The following is an 18,892-nucleotide window of genomic DNA, read 5'->3' as shown; positions in this document are numbered from 1 at the left end:
CCCATCTGGAGCACTTGATGCTTTTCACTTTTTCCTTTCCATTCGATCTCATCAGCCTTTTCATTTCTGTGTATCATAATTCCCCTGGGACTTCACTTGGGCATGCGTGCCTCTTGCTTGGGTTATTCCACTTTAACTCCATGATCTCGCTTTCATTCTGCTTTCTACGCCTTCATATTCTGCCTTTCTTTTCGGGCTCCCCCAAACCGCCTTTTTTCTCCCTCTTCCTTGTTATTGAGTATTGTTAGTCTAGGTGTTGGCTGGAGTGAGAAGGGACAGTACGCGATTGAGGTATTTAAAACGCTGGTCCAATGTGAGTCACAGTTCAATTGTCGGAAGTCAAATGTCGATACCATCCATGTGGGGAAGTCGTTACCCTTGCAGACAGAAGTCACACTGTCCGATATATTCTTTACGCGGAGATTGTCATGCCAAGTGCAGTTCATACAATTCATACAATAAACTGGGTATCCAGCATTCATTCTCATAAGTATATATGTACATGTTTTCGCGCGAAAGTGTTGCTTGTGTTTATGTAACCCAGGATTCAGCCCATGGTCGTCTCCCACCCCTTTTCCATCATGACGTCCATCCAATACACCTCCGGTTCGCCGGCGTCCATCCGCCGCCAAACCTCGCGTACCAGTTCCAGACAGACGCCGATGGGCTTCGGGGGCAGGACATGCATGAAGGAGGTGAGACGACCGAGAATGAACCGACGCGTCTGGGAGACATCGATGGCATGGGCAGAGATATTCGGACCGTTGCTGTCGAGGTTGGTTTCTAGGGGTGGAAGCCGAGGGAGCCGGAGCTCGCTGCTCGAGGCGACCAGGAGGAACGGCTGCAGGCACCGGGTGCGGGATTCGAGCGGGATGGTCTTCAGGCGCGAGAGGGTAGTGAGGGCGAGTTCGGTCAGCCAGGTGTCGTACTGGGAGGCCGACGCAGGCGCGGGGATGGGTTCAGACGGGGGCGGCCCCGGCGGTGCCGTGGCGGCGGTGAGGGCTTCGCCAGGGCTGGGATGCAGAAGGGCAGGGTCGCAGAACCAGTGCTGCGAGCTGCCGAACGCGGGGGACAGGAAGGGATCGCGGTTGTTCATGGATATGGACATGGACGACGCATCCTCGGCGCCGCTGGGGGGGCTGCTGCCCGAGGCCCGTTGTGGACGCAGTCGTCGACGCAGCAGATCGGGAAAGACGCGGTATAGCTGCATTAACCCGGTGCAGCGGTAGACCTCGGCCATGGTGAGGAGATGCCACACGGGGGTCTCGTCGTCGCCGGGGCTGATGATCTCGGCCTCCGCGGGGTGCGCGAGTCCCAACAGTCGTTCTTCGAGTTCCTCTGCTCGCTCGATGGCCTGCTGCGCCTGTGCGACGTCGGCGTGGGACGTGAAAGTGCGGCAGCGCATCCGCTTTCTCTCGCGGCGCACCAGCCGTCCCACCTCTTGGACGGTGAATTGGGTGTCACGCGCAATCCCCGTCCACGGGTGAGGCACGCGCTGTAGGACGAGGGATTCCTCGGGCCCTGCGGCCGTGGTCCCGCACAGGACCGCGGAATCGTCGGCGACGAAGGACAGGAGCATTTCCCAGTAGATCAAGGCCTCTTCGAAGAATTGATGGTTGTTGCCGCGGCCTGTTGTTGGGCTCTTCTCGGGTCTTGTATCGAGATGGTTCCGTAGTAGATTGAAGAACGAGATCCCAAGATCTTTGGAATCGTGCCAGCTTGCCGTTTGGCCCAGCATGAGAAGTGCTAGCAGGGACTTGTCGTCCAGATTCGCCTCTTTGCTGATGATGTCGACGGCCTCGTTGCGCATCTTTCGGCCCAACGGTCCGAACTCGGGGAAGTCGTTCACGAGGGTGGCCGCTGCCATGCTCTGCATGGTCCGACACATGGCGAGGGATGAGCCCCAGAGCCGAGACACCGTTGATCGGAAGGGGTTCATTTGGCTGTCATAGCTCGAGAATAATGCCGCCACTTCTTTGAAATAGTATTCGATGAGGGTCCATGATGGGTTATTTAGAGGTTGTGAGATCGAGGTGAAGTCTCGTTGCGGTACTTTCGAGTTGGGAGGTGGATAATGGCGTACGATGGTGGATGGTGAGAACCCGGAGAAGCTGCGAGGTTCATCCTGCAGTATGGGCGCTGCTAAGGAGGATAGACCAAATGGATCGTCGCCGTGGTTGGGCGACCCGAAATTGAAGATCGAGCCGTCTTGAGGCGCTGGAGTTGGCCCCGAGGCAGAAGTCGGAGTCTGATTGCATAGATCTGCGAGCTCGGGAAGTGTACCGGACTGTTGTAAATCCCAGAGACTATCGCATAAAGCGTGCGGGCCGCCCAGTGCCAGCGTGCTCGACTCGACCTGAGCGTCAGGAGACGTAAGATTGAAAGAGCCATCGTTAGCGGTTAATGAAGGCTGTGTGTGGGGGTCGACATGATCCGGGGAACCTGAGTTATCCGGAGGTCTAGCATCAGATCGAGCGCTCGGCTCAGCTGTAGTTTCATCGGAAGTCTCATGGGCTGTATCAGGGTTGCGGTCTGGGTATTTGGTAACCCATCGTAGCGACTGGACGTATCCAGGGCAGTGAACTCCTAAGCGGGTGCATCGACTGCAGTGAGGTCTTTCTTCTCCACATTTGACCTGGAGAAAAAAGGTATCATTAGATTTTCGTGGGCTGTGGGTGTGGGAATGGAACTGATAGCACCGATAGGGAGGAAGACTCACCCGTTTGCTCTTGCACCTAGCACAGCCATTACGGGATTTCTTGACGCGACGCATTATCAATCAATAGCGGGCTCATGGTAGGTTAAGGATAAGGCTAGTGATTGAATTGGCATGTTAGGAGGGAGGCGAACGAGAGGGAAGGATGTGCTGGCTGCGGTTGCAGGTGACGACGGACTGGGGGGGATGTGCGGGGAGCAGCGGCGCAACGCCGGTAGGGGAATTTTATCCTCTTTGGGAAATCCTGCGGTCTGGACTTAATCCAAAGTAGCCGGAGTTCTGGGCCTGGGCAGTGAGTATGATGAAGACAAAGAGACCCTGAAAGACACATGAATCGGATGTTGACCAGAAGCAAGGAGCAACTGAACGCTGGTCGAATCGCAATTGTGGACGAAAGCAGAAGAGAGCATTTGGCATTGAAGAATGAGAACAAATTGAGAACAATAGATTGCATGGATGGCTGCCTTGATATTGTCTTTGGGATGCCTCAGGCATGAGGATACCCCCACCACCTTCCAATTCCCCCCCCAAACACACTTACGCTTTCGATTCGATCTATCAATTTCAGAGCACTCAAAATCAATGCCAACAGCATCCATTTGAACCAATCATCTACATGCCACACCTGTACATGAGCTCGGAGACTTGTGTATACTATCGCCTGAACAGAATCTCTGTGTTTGGGGGTCGAAAATCCCGTGATTGAATTTAGCTGCATCATTTGCTTTGCCAAACCCGACACAGGACCCTCCATATCTTTGCAGCTAACCCGGTCTCCGTGGTTGCGAGTGCCAGGATTTGTGATCATATCTTGCTGTGTCAACACATAGTACTAAATTTCGACATCGCCTAAAATTGGTTACTTGTGGGACGTGCTGTGTCGCCTCTCAGGAGTTGTCCATCTTTCCCCAGGACTGTGTTGCTATCCCAAATCTAGCGAATCAATATGGAGGGCAAATACTCGTCAGACCCCGAATGGGCTTCAATCCAACCCATCCCTCTCAACGATGGCTCCGAATCCGGTGCCCAGCCTCTGGCTACCATTGCTTATCCCCAAGCATACCTCGAAGCCACCTCATATTTGCGCGCAGTAATGGCCGCCAACGAGATGTCTGAAAGGGCGTTGAAGCTGACTCAAGACATTATCGCAATGAACCCCGCTCATTATACCGTATGGTAAGCTAATATGAACTTCACTCATGACTAGCCCCAAGCAATACTGAAAGCGAGGCTGACCGAACAAAGGATTTACCGAGCCAAGATTCTTTTTGCTTTAGGGAAAGACCTTCAGGACGAACTGGAATGGTTGAACGGTGTATCGCTCAAGTATCTGAAGAACTATCAGATTTGGTATGATCAGCTACCCTCTACGTTTCGTGTGTATCTTTAGCCATCTAATACCCTCAGGCACCATCGCCAAGTCTTGGTATCACGCGAGGACTTCTTCCCTACGCCTCCACACAAGGAAGCAGATTTCTTGATGGAAATGTTTGCGCAAGACTCCAAGAACTACCACGTGTGGACCTACCGCCATTGGTTGGTGCGGCATTTCAAGCTGTGGGATGCTCCACGTGAAATTCAGGATGTGGAGGCTTTGTTGACCTCGGACGTTCGAAACAATTCCGCCTGGAATCACCGTTTTATGCTTCGTTTTGGGCCTCGTGACGGGGAGCCCGATGCAGGGATGCCAAATAGTGACGGACTCCCCGCGGAGAAGGGCCAGCTGGCAGTGGTTGATGAGGACGTAGTCGACGCGGAGTTGAAGTTCGCCCAGTCCAAAATCGTCCGGGCGCCAGAGAATCGCAGTCCATGGTCTTACGCGAGGGGTGTGCTGCGCGCTGCAGGCCGACCCCTGGCGGAGTGGAAGGACTTTGCTGGAAAGTTTGTGACGGAAAAGCACAACGACTTCGAGGTGAAGAGCAGCCATGCCATAGAATGGCTCGCTGATGTGCTTGCAGAGGAAACGGAGCCAACGTCAGGCCAGAAAGCGGTTCAAATGCTCACATTGCTAAAGGAGAAGTATGATCCCATTCGGAGAAACTACTGGGATTATCGGATTCGATCTATTACAGGACCAGAGGCGAGATTTCTGCATGATTGTGAATTCTGATTTAGGCTCAGCCATTCTAATTGCATTGCATGTACCCAGTGAAACTCAAGTATATACTTAGTTTATCGCAACTCTTCCGTATTTCCGATAGAGCGGAGCGATAAGAAATGTAATCCTTATCGGGGGCGGTGAGCCGAGACAGAATCATCAGTATCAAGGGCCCCTCTTCTCCAACTCTCTGCAACTTCTCTTATTCCGACTTCCTGCCTCATAGAACACCCATTGAACTGAGAATGTCTGACCTTGAACTCTTAGCAGATCCTCTAAGCGTTCTACCTCCAGAGGTTGTTTTACGGGTCCTGGAATTCACCCCCGCACCCACCCTAGCGTCTCTCACGGCGGTATCCAAAGCCTGGCATCAATTTATCGACGTCACACACCAACAAGCGATCTACGCCGCTGCACTTAAGAATAATCAACCCTCCGGACGCTCCTCTCAGCTGAGCAACACCACATTCTCCAAGTTATTCGAAGGTGCTCTACCATGCAAAGAATTGTGTAAGCGCCATGCGCTGCTCACCCGCAATTGGGCCGAGTCGCAACCGTCTGCGCGAGAGTCAGTGCTGCAGGTCGGCAATGAGTTTATCTGGCGGTTCCGCCCCGACTTCAAGCGTCGAATCTTCATCTCAACATCGCATGCGGGCGGACTATACGTCACTGACATGGACACGGGCCTGAATCTGTGGAACCTTCCCTCGACGCTGGATAGCGATGAGGATGCGGTCCGCCCCTTTGCGCATCTGGAATATCAGGATGGCATGGCCGTCTTTGATCGCGAGGGCGATGCACTGGAGGTCTGGCAGGCGGATCTGGAGGGGGCCAAGCGTGGCGAATTCCGGCGCATCGCAATATTGGACCATGATTGTCAAACGCGAGGCTTCCAGCTCTCGTACGGAACACTCTGCGTGGTTTCGACCGAGGGGCAGGGTTTCGTGTACGATATGACACAGAGACCTCCCCAGCTCACTACGCACCTGGACATTGAGTATGATGCTGTGGGCCATCTCGACCAGAGTCAGGATGCCGTGATCTACTCCATGGGTCCAAGAGGATATCACGTCTACGATAAAAAGTCGGGAGCGTTCTTGGGTGAGTTGCAGCCGTCACTCTGTACGGAGAAGTATCACATTCGCCCGCCAGCGGTCGCGCACCCCTCTCCAAGAGCAGCATTCGCGGGCTTTGCAGACGCCGTGCGTCAGGGGACATCGCGTTCATCATACCAGGAGGGGGTATCTCGCAAAGATCATCTGGTTCCGATCAAGGTCGAACGGGGCCCGTTCCCAACACCCAATGACCCTGAGCATGTTCGCAACAGGGAGGACGAATGGGGAGCTGGCATGTTAGATGGTGACCTCTTCACCGGCTTCTCCCGTGCTGGTCGTGTTTTCGTGTGCTCTAACTGGCGTAAGGCACTCGAAAGTTCAGCCAGTATGGCGGCGCATAGTGATCTCATCGAATGTGATTCCAATGGGCGGGGCTTTGACCTGGGCGGGTGGTTGTCAGTGCGTAACCACCGCGTGATGTTCGAAATCCAAGACCGGGTGTATGTTGTCGGGCTTGATGACAAGGATCGAGTACAAGTTGGAGATCGTCCTGCCCGCGGGTCGTTCTCACTAGTCACCAGCTCCGTGGTGCATCTCAATGTGCCGGTCAGTTTCATGGCTCTGTATGATGATGCGATCATGACTACTTACACTGTATGTTACATTTCTTTCAATTGTGGAATTGGGATACGCAGGACTAACATTCGGACTAGACTATCGCATGGCGTCAATCGCTGCCTCATCTCCCCGGAGCCACACCTCCACAACCACAGCAAGGCCCCGCTCGTATCTTCCCCATCAAGGCAGTTCGTGTACTCAACCTAGCACCCAAACTTGACGGTGATACGCCCAAGTCGAACCAAGATGCCAACGGATCTGAGGACTCGGCTGCAGCCGGGAGAAACTTGTGGGGTCCCGAACAAGCTCCTCTACCGCTTGAGGGTGTGGCAGTCTCACCTGCTCTGGTAGAACTGATAACCATGCTCGACGAAGATTTAGATGACGAGGAAGAAGACGAGGGGATAGTCACCTTTACTGACCCTTTTGAGGGAGAAAGCGAGGCGGATTCAGAATGGGAGGACGAGGAGGACGATGGGGAGGGAGAGGACATCCAGGGGGGCCATGATCATGATGCACCTGTATAGCATATCAAGGCACAAGAAAATGGGACTAAGCAGGTAGTTTGGAGTCAACATAGTGAATGAAGCATGCGGGCATGGTGGGATCCGGCTTGACGTGATGAAGTTCGGCATAAGCACGTTCAGACGCCGTCACGATCAGCAAGCAGAATGTCACTGAAGTCGGGGATAAACAGAGGGTAAGCCAAAACCTCTCCGGCACAAAATACATATGTCCATGGTCAGGAAGGTAAATACTGACAGTCTGGTTATAGAACGTGTATATGCATGCAGAGCCGTCGAATTGTCCCAACCGAGTCTCGGACAACACCCCCTGCCACACAGTGATCATTGCCCTCTACCCGACAAACGACAGAAGAAGATAGCATTCCGGCATCAGATTCCATCCGGCTCTAGTTCTCCTGCTACCGAGGCAAAATACACCCAAAGCGAATCTAAAAACAATCATGAATTCATTAAAGATCGTAAGAGGAGACCTGCGCATCCAGGATCTGATCCCAGAGAGCAGCCTATCTATTCGTATAGGACACAACCCAAGATCCCAACGCAGTCAAGCCCAGCCCTCACTCAGCATCTTCCGCCATTCCGCCGCCATATCGATGGTGACATTGCTGCCGCCACAGACGACGATGACCACGCGGCTGTCCTCATTCAAGTCGGGGATCAACTGATTCAATTTCGACGACAGCGATGCCGCCGCAGGCGAAGGGGGGTGCACGGGCGAGAAGCCCTCGTCGTCATTCTCCCCAGCCGACAGCCGATCATCGCCGTAGCCTTCATCCACATACTTCCTTTTCTTGTTTGCTGACGACGACGAACCACCGCCAACGGCCGCCTCGACACAAACCCCACACGCCAATTCCACCAACATCCGCTCCTCGTCCGCGAGCCGCAACACGCCCCTGGCCGCCTCCGCATCCGACAACACGGCACTATGCACCTTGACGCCCGGGGGCGGGTTCACGGCATACTGGAAGGTGCGTTCGGAGACGCGCACCGCGCCCAACGAGGTAGCCTGCGAGGTGATCTTGGGCAGGGAGACCAGCTCCTCGTGCTGCAGCGCGGCGGCCAGGGAATCCGTGCCCTTGGTCTCCACGGCGAGCAGATGCACCGGCTTGACCACCGACTCCTGATCAGCTTCATCCTCGGCCAACGAAGACGGCCTGGCCAACCGCGCCCGCGCCCGCTCAATCCCCGCGACCAACCCATTCAACAACCCGCCACCCCCGACACTACAAATAATCGCATCGACAGGCAACGCCCGTCCGGCCTGCGCAGCCTCCTCCTCCGGCCCCACCGGCGAAGGGATCTGATGCACCAATTCATCGACGATAGTACTATTGCCCTCCCAGATAGGCTCATTATCAAACGGATGCAGCGCGATCTTGACCACCTCCTCCTCCCCCTCCTCTCCAGAAGATTGTGTCTGCATGACAACCTCCTTCATGTACAAGCCGGCCTCGGCGAACGTCTCCCCGTGCTGGATGACGTCCGCCGCCCCGGCGCGCCGCAGCTTCGTCACCATCAGGGGCTTGGTGGAGACGGGCACCACGACGGTGCAGGGGTAGCCGAGGGTGCGGGCGGCGCAGACGGCGGCCAGCCCCGCGTTGCCGCCGGAGGAGGCGTAGAAGTGGACGGCGCGGTGGGCGTGCTCGGGCTTGCGCAGGTGCGACAGGATCTGGTTGCCCATGGCCCGCGACTTGAAGGAGCCGCTCGGTTGCAGGTTCTCCAGCTTCAGGAAGATCCGGCACCCCGCGGCGCGGGAGAGGGTGGTGGATTCGATTAACGGGGTCGGGTGCCATGGGGTTTTAAAGGTTGGGAGGTCTGTGTTCTTGGTGGCGGTGGGATCCGTCTGGGAGAGGGAGATGCTGCCCATGGTTGTATGGTTTGCTCTTTCGTTGGGGAGAGAAAGTGGGCGTGTTTCCTCAAGGGTGGGCGAGGAGGGAGATGAGACCCGGTTTGTTGGGATCAGAAAAATAAGGTGAAAGGAAATGCGTTGTTTGTGGAAGTATGGAAGATCTAGTATCGATGAGTGATTGTATGTGAAGGATAGAAACGATAATGTACAAGATAGGAGGGGAGAGAACCAAGAATAGGTAGAAATGAGTTGAGATGAGATCCTCTGCGTTTCTTTTCACAAACCATCCGTCAGAGAAACTCAACCAACAAACCTGATATACTTCTCCTCATGATATAACCCTCTGGACCACCCCAGTGAATGTGATATACAACGCACGGTTCCCGATATAGTCGGCTCTCACACCAACCCAGTTTGCCGCGGGAAACCCTCTCTCCCTGAGTTTCCCGAACCGATATCTCCCAGGCCTGGGCGGAGCGCAACCACCACCACTCACCACCCCCATTTTCCCGCTGATAAACATTACGAAACCTTGCTCTAGTCGCCATCCACCGATGACATAACATAAACCTCCCTTGCAGATGGGGCATAGGTCAGGGATAAAGCGCCCGTTGGCGAACCTTTATCAAGCGACTGACCTGACCGGGTCGAAGGAACGCTCTGGAATCCCGCACTTGCTGGGAGCGGAGATCGTGACCCTCCCAGGAGATTCGCCTTTTCTCCTCTTCTCCCACACCGGGATGACCGGCCTTACTTCCAGACTGGATGTCGTGATTGGGTCCCGGGCCCTATTCGTTATCAAATCGACAAGGAAGCGGGGGAAACAGGACTTTCTTTTTGGTATCTTCTCCGTAGGATGGGTCCGACCCATACTCGGCCGACGCGAAGCTTCTGCTCTGTGGGTGCACCTGAAACATGTCCAGAATCTCCTTCGATTTGGTGGGCATAAATGGTTTCAGCAGAATACCACTCATCCGTATGGTTTCGGCGACATTGTAGATGACTCGCTGGGTCTCTCCAGGGTTCTGCCAGGGCGCCGCATTGTGAAAGTACTTATTGCTCTGATGCCAAATTCGTCAGTTCAGTTCGAGGGCTTGATAAGGGGGGAGAGGAAGAGGTGTGTATGGCTCCTTACCAACTCAATGATAGCCCTGATTTCTTGCAGGGCTGCACGCGGGTTTAGGCTGTTCATGTGGTTTGCAACCTTCGTGGGTAGCTCTCTCAGTTGCCCTTCATAGTCCGTATCGGCAGATGTCGGCGAGGGAAGCCTTCCCTCTACTCCATTGACGATGTAAGTCCGGAACTCCTTCTTCGCACACCCGATCGTCCGTGCAGCGAGGTTGCCGAGGCCCTTTTGCAACACCTTCTCGTAATCGCGGATGATGTAAGCGTTGTCATAATCTGCGTCTCCCGCCAGTTCACCCTGGTGAATGAGAAAGAAGCGCATCGTGTCGACGCCAAAGCGGTGGATTGCGAAGAAAGGATTTACCACATTGCCTGTGGACTTGGACATTTTCTCTCGATTCAAGGTCCAGTGCCCATGAACCAGGACATTGCGAGGCAGCGGAAGATCGAGAGCCATAAGCAAGGCTGGCCAGTAAACACAGTGGAAGCTTTTATATGGTTAGCTATGTTGTCTTACGCAGAAGCGCAAAGGACCAACTCGTACCGAACAATATCTTTCCCAACCACATGTACATCCGCCGGCCAACCAAGGCGAGCCCCTTGGCCCGGAGCGAAGGGATAGCCTGCCTTAGTGAGGTAGTTGACCAACGCATCTACCCAGACATAGATGGTTTGCGTGTCGTCTCCGGGTACTGGAATACCCCACGTCAGACGCTCCGAAGGTCGGGAGATCGACAGATCTTGAAGACCTTCAGAAACGGACTTGACGATGTTGGTTGTATAATTCGTTGGGGTAATGAAGCCGGTTTTGTATAGATCTAGTAGGCGTTCCTGGAAGGCTGACAGTCGGAAATGATAGTTTGTTTCCGAAGACCACTCCACTTCCTTCCCTGTTTCCATAGAAATCTAATCTAAGTTAGCTTAGTTATTCATGTCCAATGCAAAGCTTGATATAGACACACCATCCTCGTATGTCCCGTCTCCGGATCAAGTGATTTATGCACTTGTGTTTGGGGGTAGAAGGTCTCATCGCTGACCGAGTACCATCCTTCGTGCTTGGCGGTATAGATGAACCCCCTATGTTGCAGCATTTCCTATACCGTTATTAGTGGAAGCCAAAGGTAAAAGCATGGCTTGACATACCCAAAAGTATTGGACCGCTTCCTTGTGCGCAGGCTCCGTCGTTCGAATGAAGTAGTTGTAGTCCAAGTCTGCAGCCTTCGCCAGGTCCTGTGGGATTTCAACTCAGCATGATTGAGACAAGCTAGCCGGTGATTGACAGATACCCACCTCAAACTTCTTGTAGTTCCGATCGCACAACGCTTGCGTTTCCATTCCCTCGGCTAGAGCAGCCTGCTGGATCTATGACGGCGACAAGTCAATCTTCATTATCATTCGGCGTCGTTTCCGTCTATAGGCCTTGGGATACCTTCATTCCGTGCTCGTCGGTTCCCGTCAGTAGCTGAGCATCGGTCTCGCCGAGCAATGTTCGCCATCGCTTCAGGACATCGGCAATGACCATGGTATACAGATGGCCGACATGAGGAGCTAGAAAGAACCAGTCATTAGCTTTACGTGTCCCCCAGCTGAGAAGAAGTATTGCAATCAGCTTACCGGCGTTGACATAGAAGATCGGGGTCGTGATATAGTACGGCTTCCCCGGAGTGGGCTCGGAGGCCGCTGTTGCGAAACGACGGGGACGCGCAATTGTCGCGGTGAGCGCAGCCTTACACGATGCAAGTTTCCAGGAGGATCGACTGGAAGCCAGGAACCGGCCTGCCCATGGCAGAGCACAAGTACCAGCCCTCAGCACTGCCATTGTTGGGGATGTCTGGAGAGAAAAGGAAGGTGGAAATGATTGCGGACCTGCGACTTCTCCGAAGCTCGTCTCCGGGAAGGTGGTCCAAGCTTCCGTGCCTTTTTTCTGCCGCTCGGCCTGGCCTTGCCTTTCCTTCCTCCGCAACCATCTCGCTCTTCCTCTCGCGTGCGCTCTTTTACGCTCTCTCACGCTCTCTCACGCGCTATCTTCCCCCTTCACCCCTTCATTATTATAGGAAGAAACCGCTGCTACAGCTCACAATGGCCCCTGCATCTGAAGACACGCTGGTCAAGCATTCCACGGAGGGTACGTGGGTTTGCCCGTCTAAATCTAGTGACCTCTTACTGATGGAACTTTCTCACACCTACAGCGGCAACTGAATTTGTGAATTCTTTTTATCCTGCACTCCAGTCCAACCGCGCCACCATTTCCTCATTCTACAGTCAACAGGCTTCGACTATCCTTTTCAACGGAAACGTTGTCGCTGATGGCGCCGCCGTCCAGGAGATTTTCGTCAACCAGATGACTCCCACTCACTACGAAGTGCAGTCATTCGACTGCCAGATCATCAATCGCACATATCCTACACCTACCGCTACGGGCTTCAAGCTCCCCACAGAGACCACCGTCAAGGATATGTCCATCCTCGTGATCGTCAGCGGCTTTGTCCGCTTCGGCGAATCCAGAGATCTACCACAGCGCGGATTCAGCGAGACCTTCGTCCTGGTCCCGAACCCCACTGCCGATGGACCGAAGGGAAAGCGCAGGCGTGAATGGCTCATTCAGACTCAGAACTTCCGGCTGGTGGTTTAGAAGAGCAAATCAATGGAGGCATGATCGCGCGAGGCGGACGCGTCGTCCAGTAACAATTCACATGATGCGCTACGAATCAACGAAAGACATTCAACGACATTTGTTTCAACTTGAGATACACCGCATGAGAAGAAAAACATTCAACCTACAAACGCTATGACATGCCGATAAAAGAAAACACTATTCCGGAGCTCGCCCATACACCATGCCCGACTCGGAAATCAAGCTTGGCTTCTGCGCGGCACGCGCAAATTGGCTTTTATGCGCTCAAGCAGCTCTTCACGCGTTGCGCTCTCATGAGGCAGAAGTCCTCTCTATCTGGTTGTTAGGGAGCTGCCTATTCATCTGCGCAAGGTTCGAAGGAACTTCTACGGGGTCAGACTTACCGCCCGAAGCCATCTTCGCATTTCATCATGAGACCAGGTTTCGGGGTCTAAAAGAAGTCAACGCATGAATAATACAGCTCAAGGACCCCAACCCGTACCTCCTGTCGGGTCTGGCTCCGCAGGGAACATGTCGCTACCCCAAATAGCCCAGACGGCCGCAGCTGTCACCATCCCAGTGAACCCTGAAAGAAAGTTAGAATGTTGATTCCAAGAAACACCTGCATGTTTCACTCAAGACCATACCCAAAAAGAGATTCTAGAGAGATTTGTACGTTAGCTAATTATGATAGACTTCTCATCTGAGGGTGTGTACCTTGGAGTTCAAAGCACGATCCAACGGCGTTGGCATCTTGGATGTATTCTTGACGTAAGGTTGATTTGGATACAGAAGTCACGATGGGCAGTAGTGGTTGGCTAGGATATTTATCTGGCTTAATGGAACTGGCCAGATATGCTACATGTAGACCAGCGATATCACAGTAGTTTCCTTCCTCAGGCTTCGATGTGGGTGGTAAACTATGGATAGACCAACGGGGGTTGAAGTAAAGCGGCCGCCTGTCGGGGGAGGAGTCTGGCCAGCACCGCCACAGGAACAACGTCAGCTCCCGTCAAGCAATGAAGCTAAGCTCCGCCACGATGTGGCACGGACAAGGACAACCCTCAGGGCTTCCCGGGGCGGCAACCCTACATCCCACACAGCGAGGCCCGGTCAATCCCACGGGCCGAAGGGGGCAGAACGGCGAGGAGACACTCCCACCGCCCACCCTTTCAAGCTTAGCGCAAAAGAGAACTAAGTAGAGAGAGAGAGAACTAACTGTGCCCGCCAGTCCAGCTCAGCTTCAAACGACGACCACTCCCGAACTTACCAATCACATACCCACCCCCTCTGCCCATTATGCCTCGTGAAGTCTCCGACATCAAGCAGTTCATTGAGATCTGCCGCCGCAAGGATGCGTCCTGTACGTTTGACCTTCCCTCCCCCTCCCCAATCACCCGAAAATGAGTGGCACACCTGGACCGAATCCCGGATATGGAAGCTTGGGGTTCCAACCCAAGGCGGGGGATCATCCGCGGAGAGTCGAGTCACTTTGGGGGCCCAGAAACCAACATGATGGCCCGACCCCAACTCCTTATAACAATACATGCTCAGAGTCACTGCAATTGAGGCTAATACAATTCTCTTCCATCGTCTCGTGATCTACAGCTGCCCGCATCAAGCGCAACCGCAACACCCAGCAGATCAAGTTCAAGGTCCGCTGCTCCCGCTACGTCTACACCCTTGTCCTGAAGGACTCCGACAAGGCCGACAAGCTCAAGCAGAGCCTTCCCCCTGGTGCGTCTTGAGCCCTTCATAGTTTTCTGTTTCCCCTCCCCGCCAAGCTCTCAGGGAAAACTGGGGAGACCACACCTACCTCGGGACCATCATCCGCTGACGTCAATGGCCTTTCCCCTCCTCCCAACAAACAGCTCTCAAGGTTGTCGATGTCACCAACGGTGACAAGAAGAAGGCTTTGTAAATTTGGAAAACCTAGCCCAACCTTCTTATATCGCACACCGCTTGCCTCTCGTCCGAAACGATCCTCGACATGTCAAACGTCAAGCGTTTAAGGTGAAGAAAGTGGAGCTCGGAAGTGAAAACGGACGAACAAACGGCGCATGGAAATTTTCATATCACCTCTTTTTCGAAGAAGGAACAGGAATTGAATTCTTGTGTCGATTGATAATTGAAAGATTGATTGGCTTTTGAATGGGGTGCTGGTGTGTCATCTCCACAGGTTGCATGGAATTGCTTCTGTTTGGGGTGAGATACACGGGAGGGGCTGAGTCGTCCCCCGCCTGGCCGGCAACTGCTATGCCAGTGATGCATCACTGGCATATCGAGTTCCTCCCGGACGTAGAACTCCTAAACATGACTGGGTTTCGTTTGCCAGTATCCGGTTTTCGTCGGAGCTCTTTTTGGATTCTTACGGCGTTTGATCAAAGACAAAAAAAAGAATATCCCGTGATCGTTGGCAATTTTCATTGCTATTGCTTTTTGTCGATCGATGGAGCGGATTGACACAGCATACACTCGTCATTCACTAGCCGTTTGCTCCGGCATAGCAACGCCGGCTCACTGCAGGAAGCGGTGCAGATGGTAGATGTAACGTCGCGGAATCTGGGGTATGACTGCAAACCCGCAGGGAAGCAGCAGCCCAAGCCCAATGATAGATGACCTGTAGTAGTAACTCTTACTGAACCCTCGTATACTCCAGCTCAGTATACCCCGCAACCCCAGCCCCATCAAGACTCTCATCCACCAGCCCGCGTTCCAAACTCTCCCGCAACCGCCGCAACTCAAACTCCCCAAAATAGTTCGGCTCCGGCGAGACCTTCCGGAACCCCGCGCCCTCAAACAGCGCCAAACTCCGCTCATTCGCCTGCCCGATCTTCACACTCAGGCAGGCGAACCTCCACGGCCGCGGTGGTTGCTGCAGCCCAGACACCGTCAGGGCCTGCAACGCGGCGACATCGCCCGCCACAAACTCTTCCAGGATCTCAGCTTCGTGGTCTACGATATACCGGAGGAAGGTGTAGAGCGCGGCCTTGCCGAACCCGCGCCGCTGGTTGCGCTTCTCGGCGATCATGAGCTCGATCTCCCCGACGAGTTGCGGGTCCGACTCCCCTTCTTCGCCGTCGTCGACGCGGAGGAAGAGGTTGATGTCCCCCACCATGTGGTGGGGTTCGTCGGCGGTGTGGTCGTCGAGTTTTGTGACCTCACCTTTTCCAGCGGAGTCAGAGGAGGAGCTTGTTGTTGTTGTTGTTGTAGGTTGGCAGACGATGAATGTCAGTTTGTCCGGGTCCTGGCGCCAGCTTTGTTGCATGGCGTACTCCTCTTCTAGGGAGAGGGGCTCAGAAGCCGTGGCTGCTTGGATTTCCTAATTATCCTGGATTAGTTGATATGCTTGCCCTGATTTGGGGGATGCATTGATGGAGACCCAGAAAAAGTACGCGAGGGAGTTCAAGGAGGTATGTGACACAGATCTATCTTACCTCATCCTTCATCCATTCATGATATCTGGGGACATGCCACTTGGAGTACGGTACAAGCAGCACCTTGGAGGTTGAAATGGCTATATAGATCGGGGTTTTAGGAGCCTTGGCTGGGGCTAACATATCGGCGGAAGTTTTCCCGGCTGCTTACCGGTCTTTTCGTTGAGTAACATCTTTGCCAATTGTTGTCCAATCTATTGTTTTATCCTAGGTATCTGTTGCAGGTCGAAGCGGCGGAGACCCTCCGTGTAGATTTGATTGATGGTTGGGTTGTATGCAGTCAAAAATCCACAATTTGGCCGACGAACCGTAGCTTTGCCGCGCAGGTCTTGGCACCGGGCCGGCTATCACAAGGAAACTATACAATCGTCGGAGCGTATGCGCCAGGATCGAAAATTGGTGGTATAAAGAGTACATTTGGGTATTCATGATATCTATAGTTATTTTTGTTGTTTGCGGTGGAAGTCGGAGCATATCATTGTTTTTCTTGTTGGCCGGCGAACGCTCCAAACTTGACCACTTCAACTTCTAGTGTCTCGACATCAACCAAGACTAGCTCGCCAGTCTCTCTGAACTTGGGAATCGATAGAAGACGAACCCGCTGCACGGAAACATCGGCCTCGGTGCCTGTCATTTCTGTGTCTACGCCGTTTAGTTTCAGGGGCATATCGCCCTCAATGACCGCGGTCTTGAAGCGCGGTTGGTTGCCGGCAAAGAAGATATGGGGACAGGTCTCGATAACAAAAGGATCATCTGTTTGGAAAGGATAAGACCCTGTTGCAATTAGTTTAGCTCGATATTGCGACACGTAAAACGACGAATCGAGCTTACACATGGTGTCAGGCGCGGTTGGAACTCCACACCTCCAACGTAACATGGCCTCCATTATCCGCACCCGGGCCTCAACATCACCATCTGTAGAGGCGGCGTTTCCTTCACGATCTGAAAAATTCAGATAGCGAAGGACGTCATCCACATTTTGACCGCTGCTGCCCCACAGACGCCACCCTTCAACATCGCCTTCCCATGGATTCGTGACACTATCAAACCAGCCTGGTTCCTGCTTCTCGTCTCCGGCCGGGGGTGGAGCGCAGTATGCTCTGGCTCGTGGGAACATGGCACGGTGGATGCCTTGCTGTGGGAGAGAGAAATTGGCGGGATCGGTATCACCGGGCATCAGAGTAACAGGTATGCTCGGTAGAATCTCTGCCAGGAAGGAGTCTAGCTGCGTGATTGGCGATGCGTTGTATGCGGAAGCGTCGTATCCGTACTTCTTGGTGCCCGCTTTCTTCTTCGCAGCGGCTGCATCTTCAGCACTAGCATCGGTAGTCATATTGGTACCGATCGAGTTTCCAGCAATGACCAGTCTCGTGATCGCAGAGGGTTTCGGTGGCGAGTTATCATCCTGCTCCGTCGAGAAGCTTCCTGCATAGCCCAGGAGATAGTCCGTCAAGAGTTCTAATGCGAGGGTATCACTCGATGTGCCTGTGATGCTGAGGCCGCTAACGAATGCAATTTTGCCCTTGCTAGACTCTTTCTGTGCTGAATCCACCTCATCCCTCTCCCAGCGAGGAGGCTGTCGAGGCAAATCAGGCACCTTGATGTCAATGACCTCGAAGTCACCATTGGCATTCTCCGTTCCCAGGACCGCAATGATAGCGCCGGTCGCAAGCTGTGTAGAGCTGAGCGAATTGCCCGTCAGGCGCAGTCGTCCAGATTCATCTTCCAACATGATTTGTGTCAATTCAGGGTGGGCAGGGTCTTGATAGGTCGGGCGAGGAGGAGGGGCGAGAGTGTAATTCTTTCGATGCGAAGTCAGTTGAAGGACACGTGCGCATATGTGCTGATTGAGTGTGCCTTACCTCCTTGGTCAAATCGTCCAAAATATTGGGCTTCAGTGGCATATCCATGTAAATGGTTCCTGCAACCCAGCAGAGCTCTCCCTGTCGTACATCTAGCACTCTTTCCACACGACGTGCATTTTCTCCCGCGATCTGTAGGTGAAAGCGCAATTAGTAGATTACCCTCAAGCTGGGTCGGTTGGACAAATCCCAGTATCAGAGATTTGCTCAACCATGAGCAAAGGATTGTTGTACTAACGCTAAATCCTTCCCACGCCTCCACGGCAATTTCTTCGACGGCGGGCTTCAACTTGGCCAGTCGCAAGAAATACATATCGCCATATTGTTGCTGGTAGTGTCGGTCTTGTCCACTGGGTAGTCGGAACGTATCTAGAGGATTGTAAAAGGAAAGTTCACGATAAACGGGCTCGAACTCCTGATCGCTGTCCGGAGAAACTATCAGTGATGTCGTCGATCGCTAATGTAATATGCGGACAAGCGAACCTTGGAGCGCGAAGAAACTGGTTCTCTGAAGTGTTGGGCGTCATTTCGAAGGCTATATGTGTGTCGCATAGAAGCCGCAGAGAGACCAGCTGCAAAGGCGAGTTGGGGAGTTGTTTGACGCTGCCCGCGGACGGAGGCAGCTGCGGTGCATTGATTGTCTTCGGGTCTGTCCTTCGGCCAACGCGAACCACGCGTCTTTTGGCGTTCGGTAATTACAGTCCCGTTTTGGGGTTGGCTTAGAAACTAGTACCTTACCTACATCCATGCTAACTATGTGATAGTACGTACGGACTGTTGCATTGCTACTGACAACCATTCATACTGTTTCCAGTGATGATTGCTCTCTCAGGTTGTATATTTACCCATGAAAGGTTTCTTTGCCTAGTCCCAAGTCTTTATCGACGGACCTCCCCTTGAAATAACCCTTAATATGCTTCCAGCCACCGGAATACGTCGGTGCATGTCATGAACGATGAAGCAACCAAGGTAGTAATGCTACAGGTCG

The 18,892-nt window shown here is 53.5% G+C and overlaps 10 protein-coding genes across 10 annotated transcripts; 4 read left to right on the top strand and 6 right to left on the bottom strand.

Moving 5' to 3' along the window:
- Nucleotides 1–447: 447 nt before the first annotated feature.
- On the bottom strand, nucleotides 448–2,876 carry BO72DRAFT_445222 (uncharacterized protein). The gene is made up of 2 exons (XM_040943981.1): nucleotides 2,720–2,876; nucleotides 448–2,635 (listed from the first exon to the last, which is right to left on the bottom strand). Exons 1-2 carry the CDS (start codon nucleotides 2,771–2,773, stop codon nucleotides 548–550), a joined length of 2,142 nt encoding a protein of 713 aa, XP_040804667.1. The 5' UTR covers nucleotides 2,774–2,876; the 3' UTR covers nucleotides 448–547.
- Nucleotides 2,877–3,269: 393 nt separating this feature from the next.
- ramB (bifunctional protein farnesyltransferase/protein geranylgeranyltransferase) lies at nucleotides 3,270–4,962 on the top strand. Its single transcript, XM_040949931.1, has 3 exons — nucleotides 3,270–3,892; nucleotides 3,962–4,066; nucleotides 4,124–4,962. Exons 1-3 carry the CDS (start codon nucleotides 3,663–3,665, stop codon nucleotides 4,824–4,826), a joined length of 1,038 nt encoding a protein of 345 aa, XP_040804666.1. The 5' UTR covers nucleotides 3,270–3,662; the 3' UTR covers nucleotides 4,827–4,962.
- A 97-nt stretch (nucleotides 4,963–5,059) lies between these two features.
- Nucleotides 5,060–7,014, top strand: BO72DRAFT_493168 (F-box protein; the record flags this gene model as incomplete). The annotated part of the gene is made up of 2 exons (XM_040948356.1): nucleotides 5,060–6,523; nucleotides 6,583–7,014. The coding sequence occupies 2 exons, from the start codon at nucleotides 5,060–5,062 to the stop codon at nucleotides 7,012–7,014; spliced, it is 1,896 nt and encodes a 631-aa protein (XP_040804665.1).
- Nucleotides 7,015–7,311: 297 nt separating this feature from the next.
- BO72DRAFT_285259 (putative L-serine dehydratase) lies at nucleotides 7,312–9,020 on the bottom strand. Its single transcript, XM_040940327.1, has one exon. It carries the CDS (start codon nucleotides 8,882–8,884, stop codon nucleotides 7,559–7,561), a length of 1,326 nt encoding a protein of 441 aa, XP_040804664.1. The 5' UTR covers nucleotides 8,885–9,020; the 3' UTR covers nucleotides 7,312–7,558.
- Nucleotides 9,021–9,244: 224 nt separating this feature from the next.
- On the bottom strand, nucleotides 9,245–11,850 carry BO72DRAFT_475238 (methionine--tRNA ligase MSM1). The gene is made up of 8 exons (XM_040947317.1): nucleotides 11,606–11,850; nucleotides 11,421–11,539; nucleotides 11,282–11,353; nucleotides 11,135–11,221; nucleotides 10,954–11,085; nucleotides 10,536–10,897; nucleotides 10,002–10,479; nucleotides 9,245–9,927 (listed from the first exon to the last, which is right to left on the bottom strand). Exons 1-8 carry the CDS (start codon nucleotides 11,808–11,810, stop codon nucleotides 9,655–9,657), a joined length of 1,728 nt encoding a protein of 575 aa, XP_040804663.1. The 5' UTR covers nucleotides 11,811–11,850; the 3' UTR covers nucleotides 9,245–9,654.
- A 220-nt stretch (nucleotides 11,851–12,070) lies between these two features.
- On the top strand, nucleotides 12,071–12,623 carry BO72DRAFT_456133 (putative nuclear transport factor 2 domain protein; the record flags this gene model as incomplete). Its single annotated transcript, XM_040946262.1, has 2 exons — nucleotides 12,071–12,116; nucleotides 12,181–12,623. 2 exons carry the CDS (start codon nucleotides 12,071–12,073, stop codon nucleotides 12,621–12,623), a joined length of 489 nt encoding a protein of 162 aa, XP_040804662.1.
- A 221-nt stretch (nucleotides 12,624–12,844) lies between these two features.
- BO72DRAFT_493164 (Ish1 domain-containing protein) lies at nucleotides 12,845–13,358 on the bottom strand (the record flags this gene model as incomplete). Its single annotated transcript, XM_040948355.1, has 5 exons — nucleotides 12,845–12,937; nucleotides 13,010–13,056; nucleotides 13,108–13,191; nucleotides 13,253–13,265; nucleotides 13,323–13,358. 5 exons carry the CDS (start codon nucleotides 13,356–13,358, stop codon nucleotides 12,845–12,847), a joined length of 273 nt encoding a protein of 90 aa, XP_040804661.1.
- Nucleotides 13,359–13,860: 502 nt separating this feature from the next.
- Nucleotides 13,861–15,025, top strand: BO72DRAFT_445215 (60S ribosomal protein eL38). The gene is made up of 3 exons (XM_040943980.1): nucleotides 13,861–13,968; nucleotides 14,214–14,342; nucleotides 14,477–15,025. Exons 1-3 carry the CDS (start codon nucleotides 13,905–13,907, stop codon nucleotides 14,524–14,526), a joined length of 243 nt encoding a protein of 80 aa, XP_040804660.1. The 5' UTR covers nucleotides 13,861–13,904; the 3' UTR covers nucleotides 14,527–15,025.
- A 111-nt stretch (nucleotides 15,026–15,136) lies between these two features.
- Nucleotides 15,137–16,366, bottom strand: BO72DRAFT_285227 (uncharacterized protein). The gene is made up of 3 exons (XM_040940326.1): nucleotides 16,194–16,366; nucleotides 16,043–16,122; nucleotides 15,137–15,927 (listed from the first exon to the last, which is right to left on the bottom strand). Exons 1-3 carry the CDS (start codon nucleotides 16,213–16,215, stop codon nucleotides 15,241–15,243), a joined length of 789 nt encoding a protein of 262 aa, XP_040804659.1. The 5' UTR covers nucleotides 16,216–16,366; the 3' UTR covers nucleotides 15,137–15,240.
- On the bottom strand, nucleotides 16,367–18,543 carry BO72DRAFT_285226 (DNA-directed DNA polymerase delta subunit POL31). The gene is made up of 5 exons (XM_040940325.1): nucleotides 18,388–18,543; nucleotides 18,143–18,326; nucleotides 17,905–18,036; nucleotides 16,874–17,843; nucleotides 16,367–16,816 (listed from the first exon to the last, which is right to left on the bottom strand). Exons 1-5 carry the CDS (start codon nucleotides 18,429–18,431, stop codon nucleotides 16,518–16,520), a joined length of 1,629 nt encoding a protein of 542 aa, XP_040804658.1. The 5' UTR covers nucleotides 18,432–18,543; the 3' UTR covers nucleotides 16,367–16,517.
- Between the last annotated feature and the right edge of the window lie 349 nt (nucleotides 18,544–18,892).

The sequence above is a fragment of the Aspergillus fijiensis genome (genome assembly GCF_003184825.1).
Source record: "Aspergillus fijiensis CBS 313.89 unplaced genomic scaffold BO72scaffold_8, whole genome shotgun sequence".
Lineage (NCBI taxonomy): Eukaryota > Fungi > Ascomycota > Eurotiomycetes > Eurotiales > Aspergillaceae > Aspergillus > Aspergillus fijiensis.
Note: the sequence above shows the minus strand (reverse complement) of the source record. Positions and strands in the feature narration are given on the sequence as shown.

Excerpts from the sequence above, each read along its gene's own strand:
- BO72DRAFT_445222 (XM_040943981.1), bottom strand. The coding sequence starts at position 2,773 with ATGCGTCGCGTCAAGAAATCCCGTAATGGCTGTGCTAGGTGCAAGAGC. Across the intron at positions 2,636-2,719 it reads CTAGGTGCAAGAGCAAACGG|GTCAAATGTGGAGAAGAAAG; the intron begins GTGAGTCTTCCT and ends TTTTTTCTCCAG.
- ramB (XM_040949931.1), top strand. The coding sequence starts at position 3,663 with ATGGAGGGCAAATACTCGTCAGACCCCGAATGGGCTTCAATCCAACCC. Across the intron at positions 3,893-3,961 it reads CCCGCTCATTATACCGTATG|GATTTACCGAGCCAAGATTC; the intron begins GTAAGCTAATAT and ends GACCGAACAAAG. Across the intron at positions 4,067-4,123 it reads CTGAAGAACTATCAGATTTG|GCACCATCGCCAAGTCTTGG; the intron begins GTATGATCAGCT and ends TAATACCCTCAG.
- BO72DRAFT_285259 (XM_040940327.1), bottom strand. The coding sequence starts at position 8,884 with ATGGGCAGCATCTCCCTCTCCCAGACGGATCCCACCGCCACCAAGAAC.
- BO72DRAFT_475238 (XM_040947317.1), bottom strand. The coding sequence starts at position 11,810 with ATGGCAGTGCTGAGGGCTGGTACTTGTGCTCTGCCATGGGCAGGCCGG. Across the intron at positions 10,898-10,953 it reads AGACGGGACATACGAGGATG|ATTTCTATGGAAACAGGGAA; the intron begins GTGTGTCTATAT and ends AACTTAGATTAG. Across the intron at positions 10,480-10,535 it reads GTTGGGAAAGATATTGTTCG|CTTCCACTGTGTTTACTGGC; the intron begins GTACGAGTTGGT and ends ACCATATAAAAG.
- BO72DRAFT_445215 (XM_040943980.1), top strand. The coding sequence starts at position 13,905 with ATGCCTCGTGAAGTCTCCGACATCAAGCAGTTCATTGAGATCTGCCGC. Across the intron at positions 13,969-14,213 it reads CCGCCGCAAGGATGCGTCCT|CTGCCCGCATCAAGCGCAAC; the intron begins GTACGTTTGACC and ends CGTGATCTACAG. Across the intron at positions 14,343-14,476 it reads CAAGCAGAGCCTTCCCCCTG|CTCTCAAGGTTGTCGATGTC; the intron begins GTGCGTCTTGAG and ends CCCAACAAACAG.
- BO72DRAFT_285227 (XM_040940326.1), bottom strand. The coding sequence starts at position 16,215 with ATGTTACTCAACGAAAAGACCG. Across the intron at positions 16,123-16,193 it reads GTTACTCAACGAAAAGACCG|CCATTTCAACCTCCAAGGTG; the intron begins GTAAGCAGCCGG and ends CGATCTATATAG. Across the intron at positions 15,928-16,042 it reads ATGAATGGATGAAGGATGAG|GAAATCCAAGCAGCCACGGC; the intron begins GTAAGATAGATC and ends CAGGATAATTAG.
- BO72DRAFT_285226 (XM_040940325.1), bottom strand. The coding sequence starts at position 18,431 with ATGACGCCCAACACTTCAGAGAACCAGTTTCTTCGCGCTCCAAG. Across the intron at positions 18,327-18,387 it reads CAGTTTCTTCGCGCTCCAAG|CGATCAGGAGTTCGAGCCCG; the intron begins GTTCGCTTGTCC and ends TTCTCCGGACAG. Across the intron at positions 18,037-18,142 it reads AGGCGTGGGAAGGATTTAGC|ATCGCGGGAGAAAATGCACG; the intron begins GTTAGTACAACA and ends TTTCACCTACAG.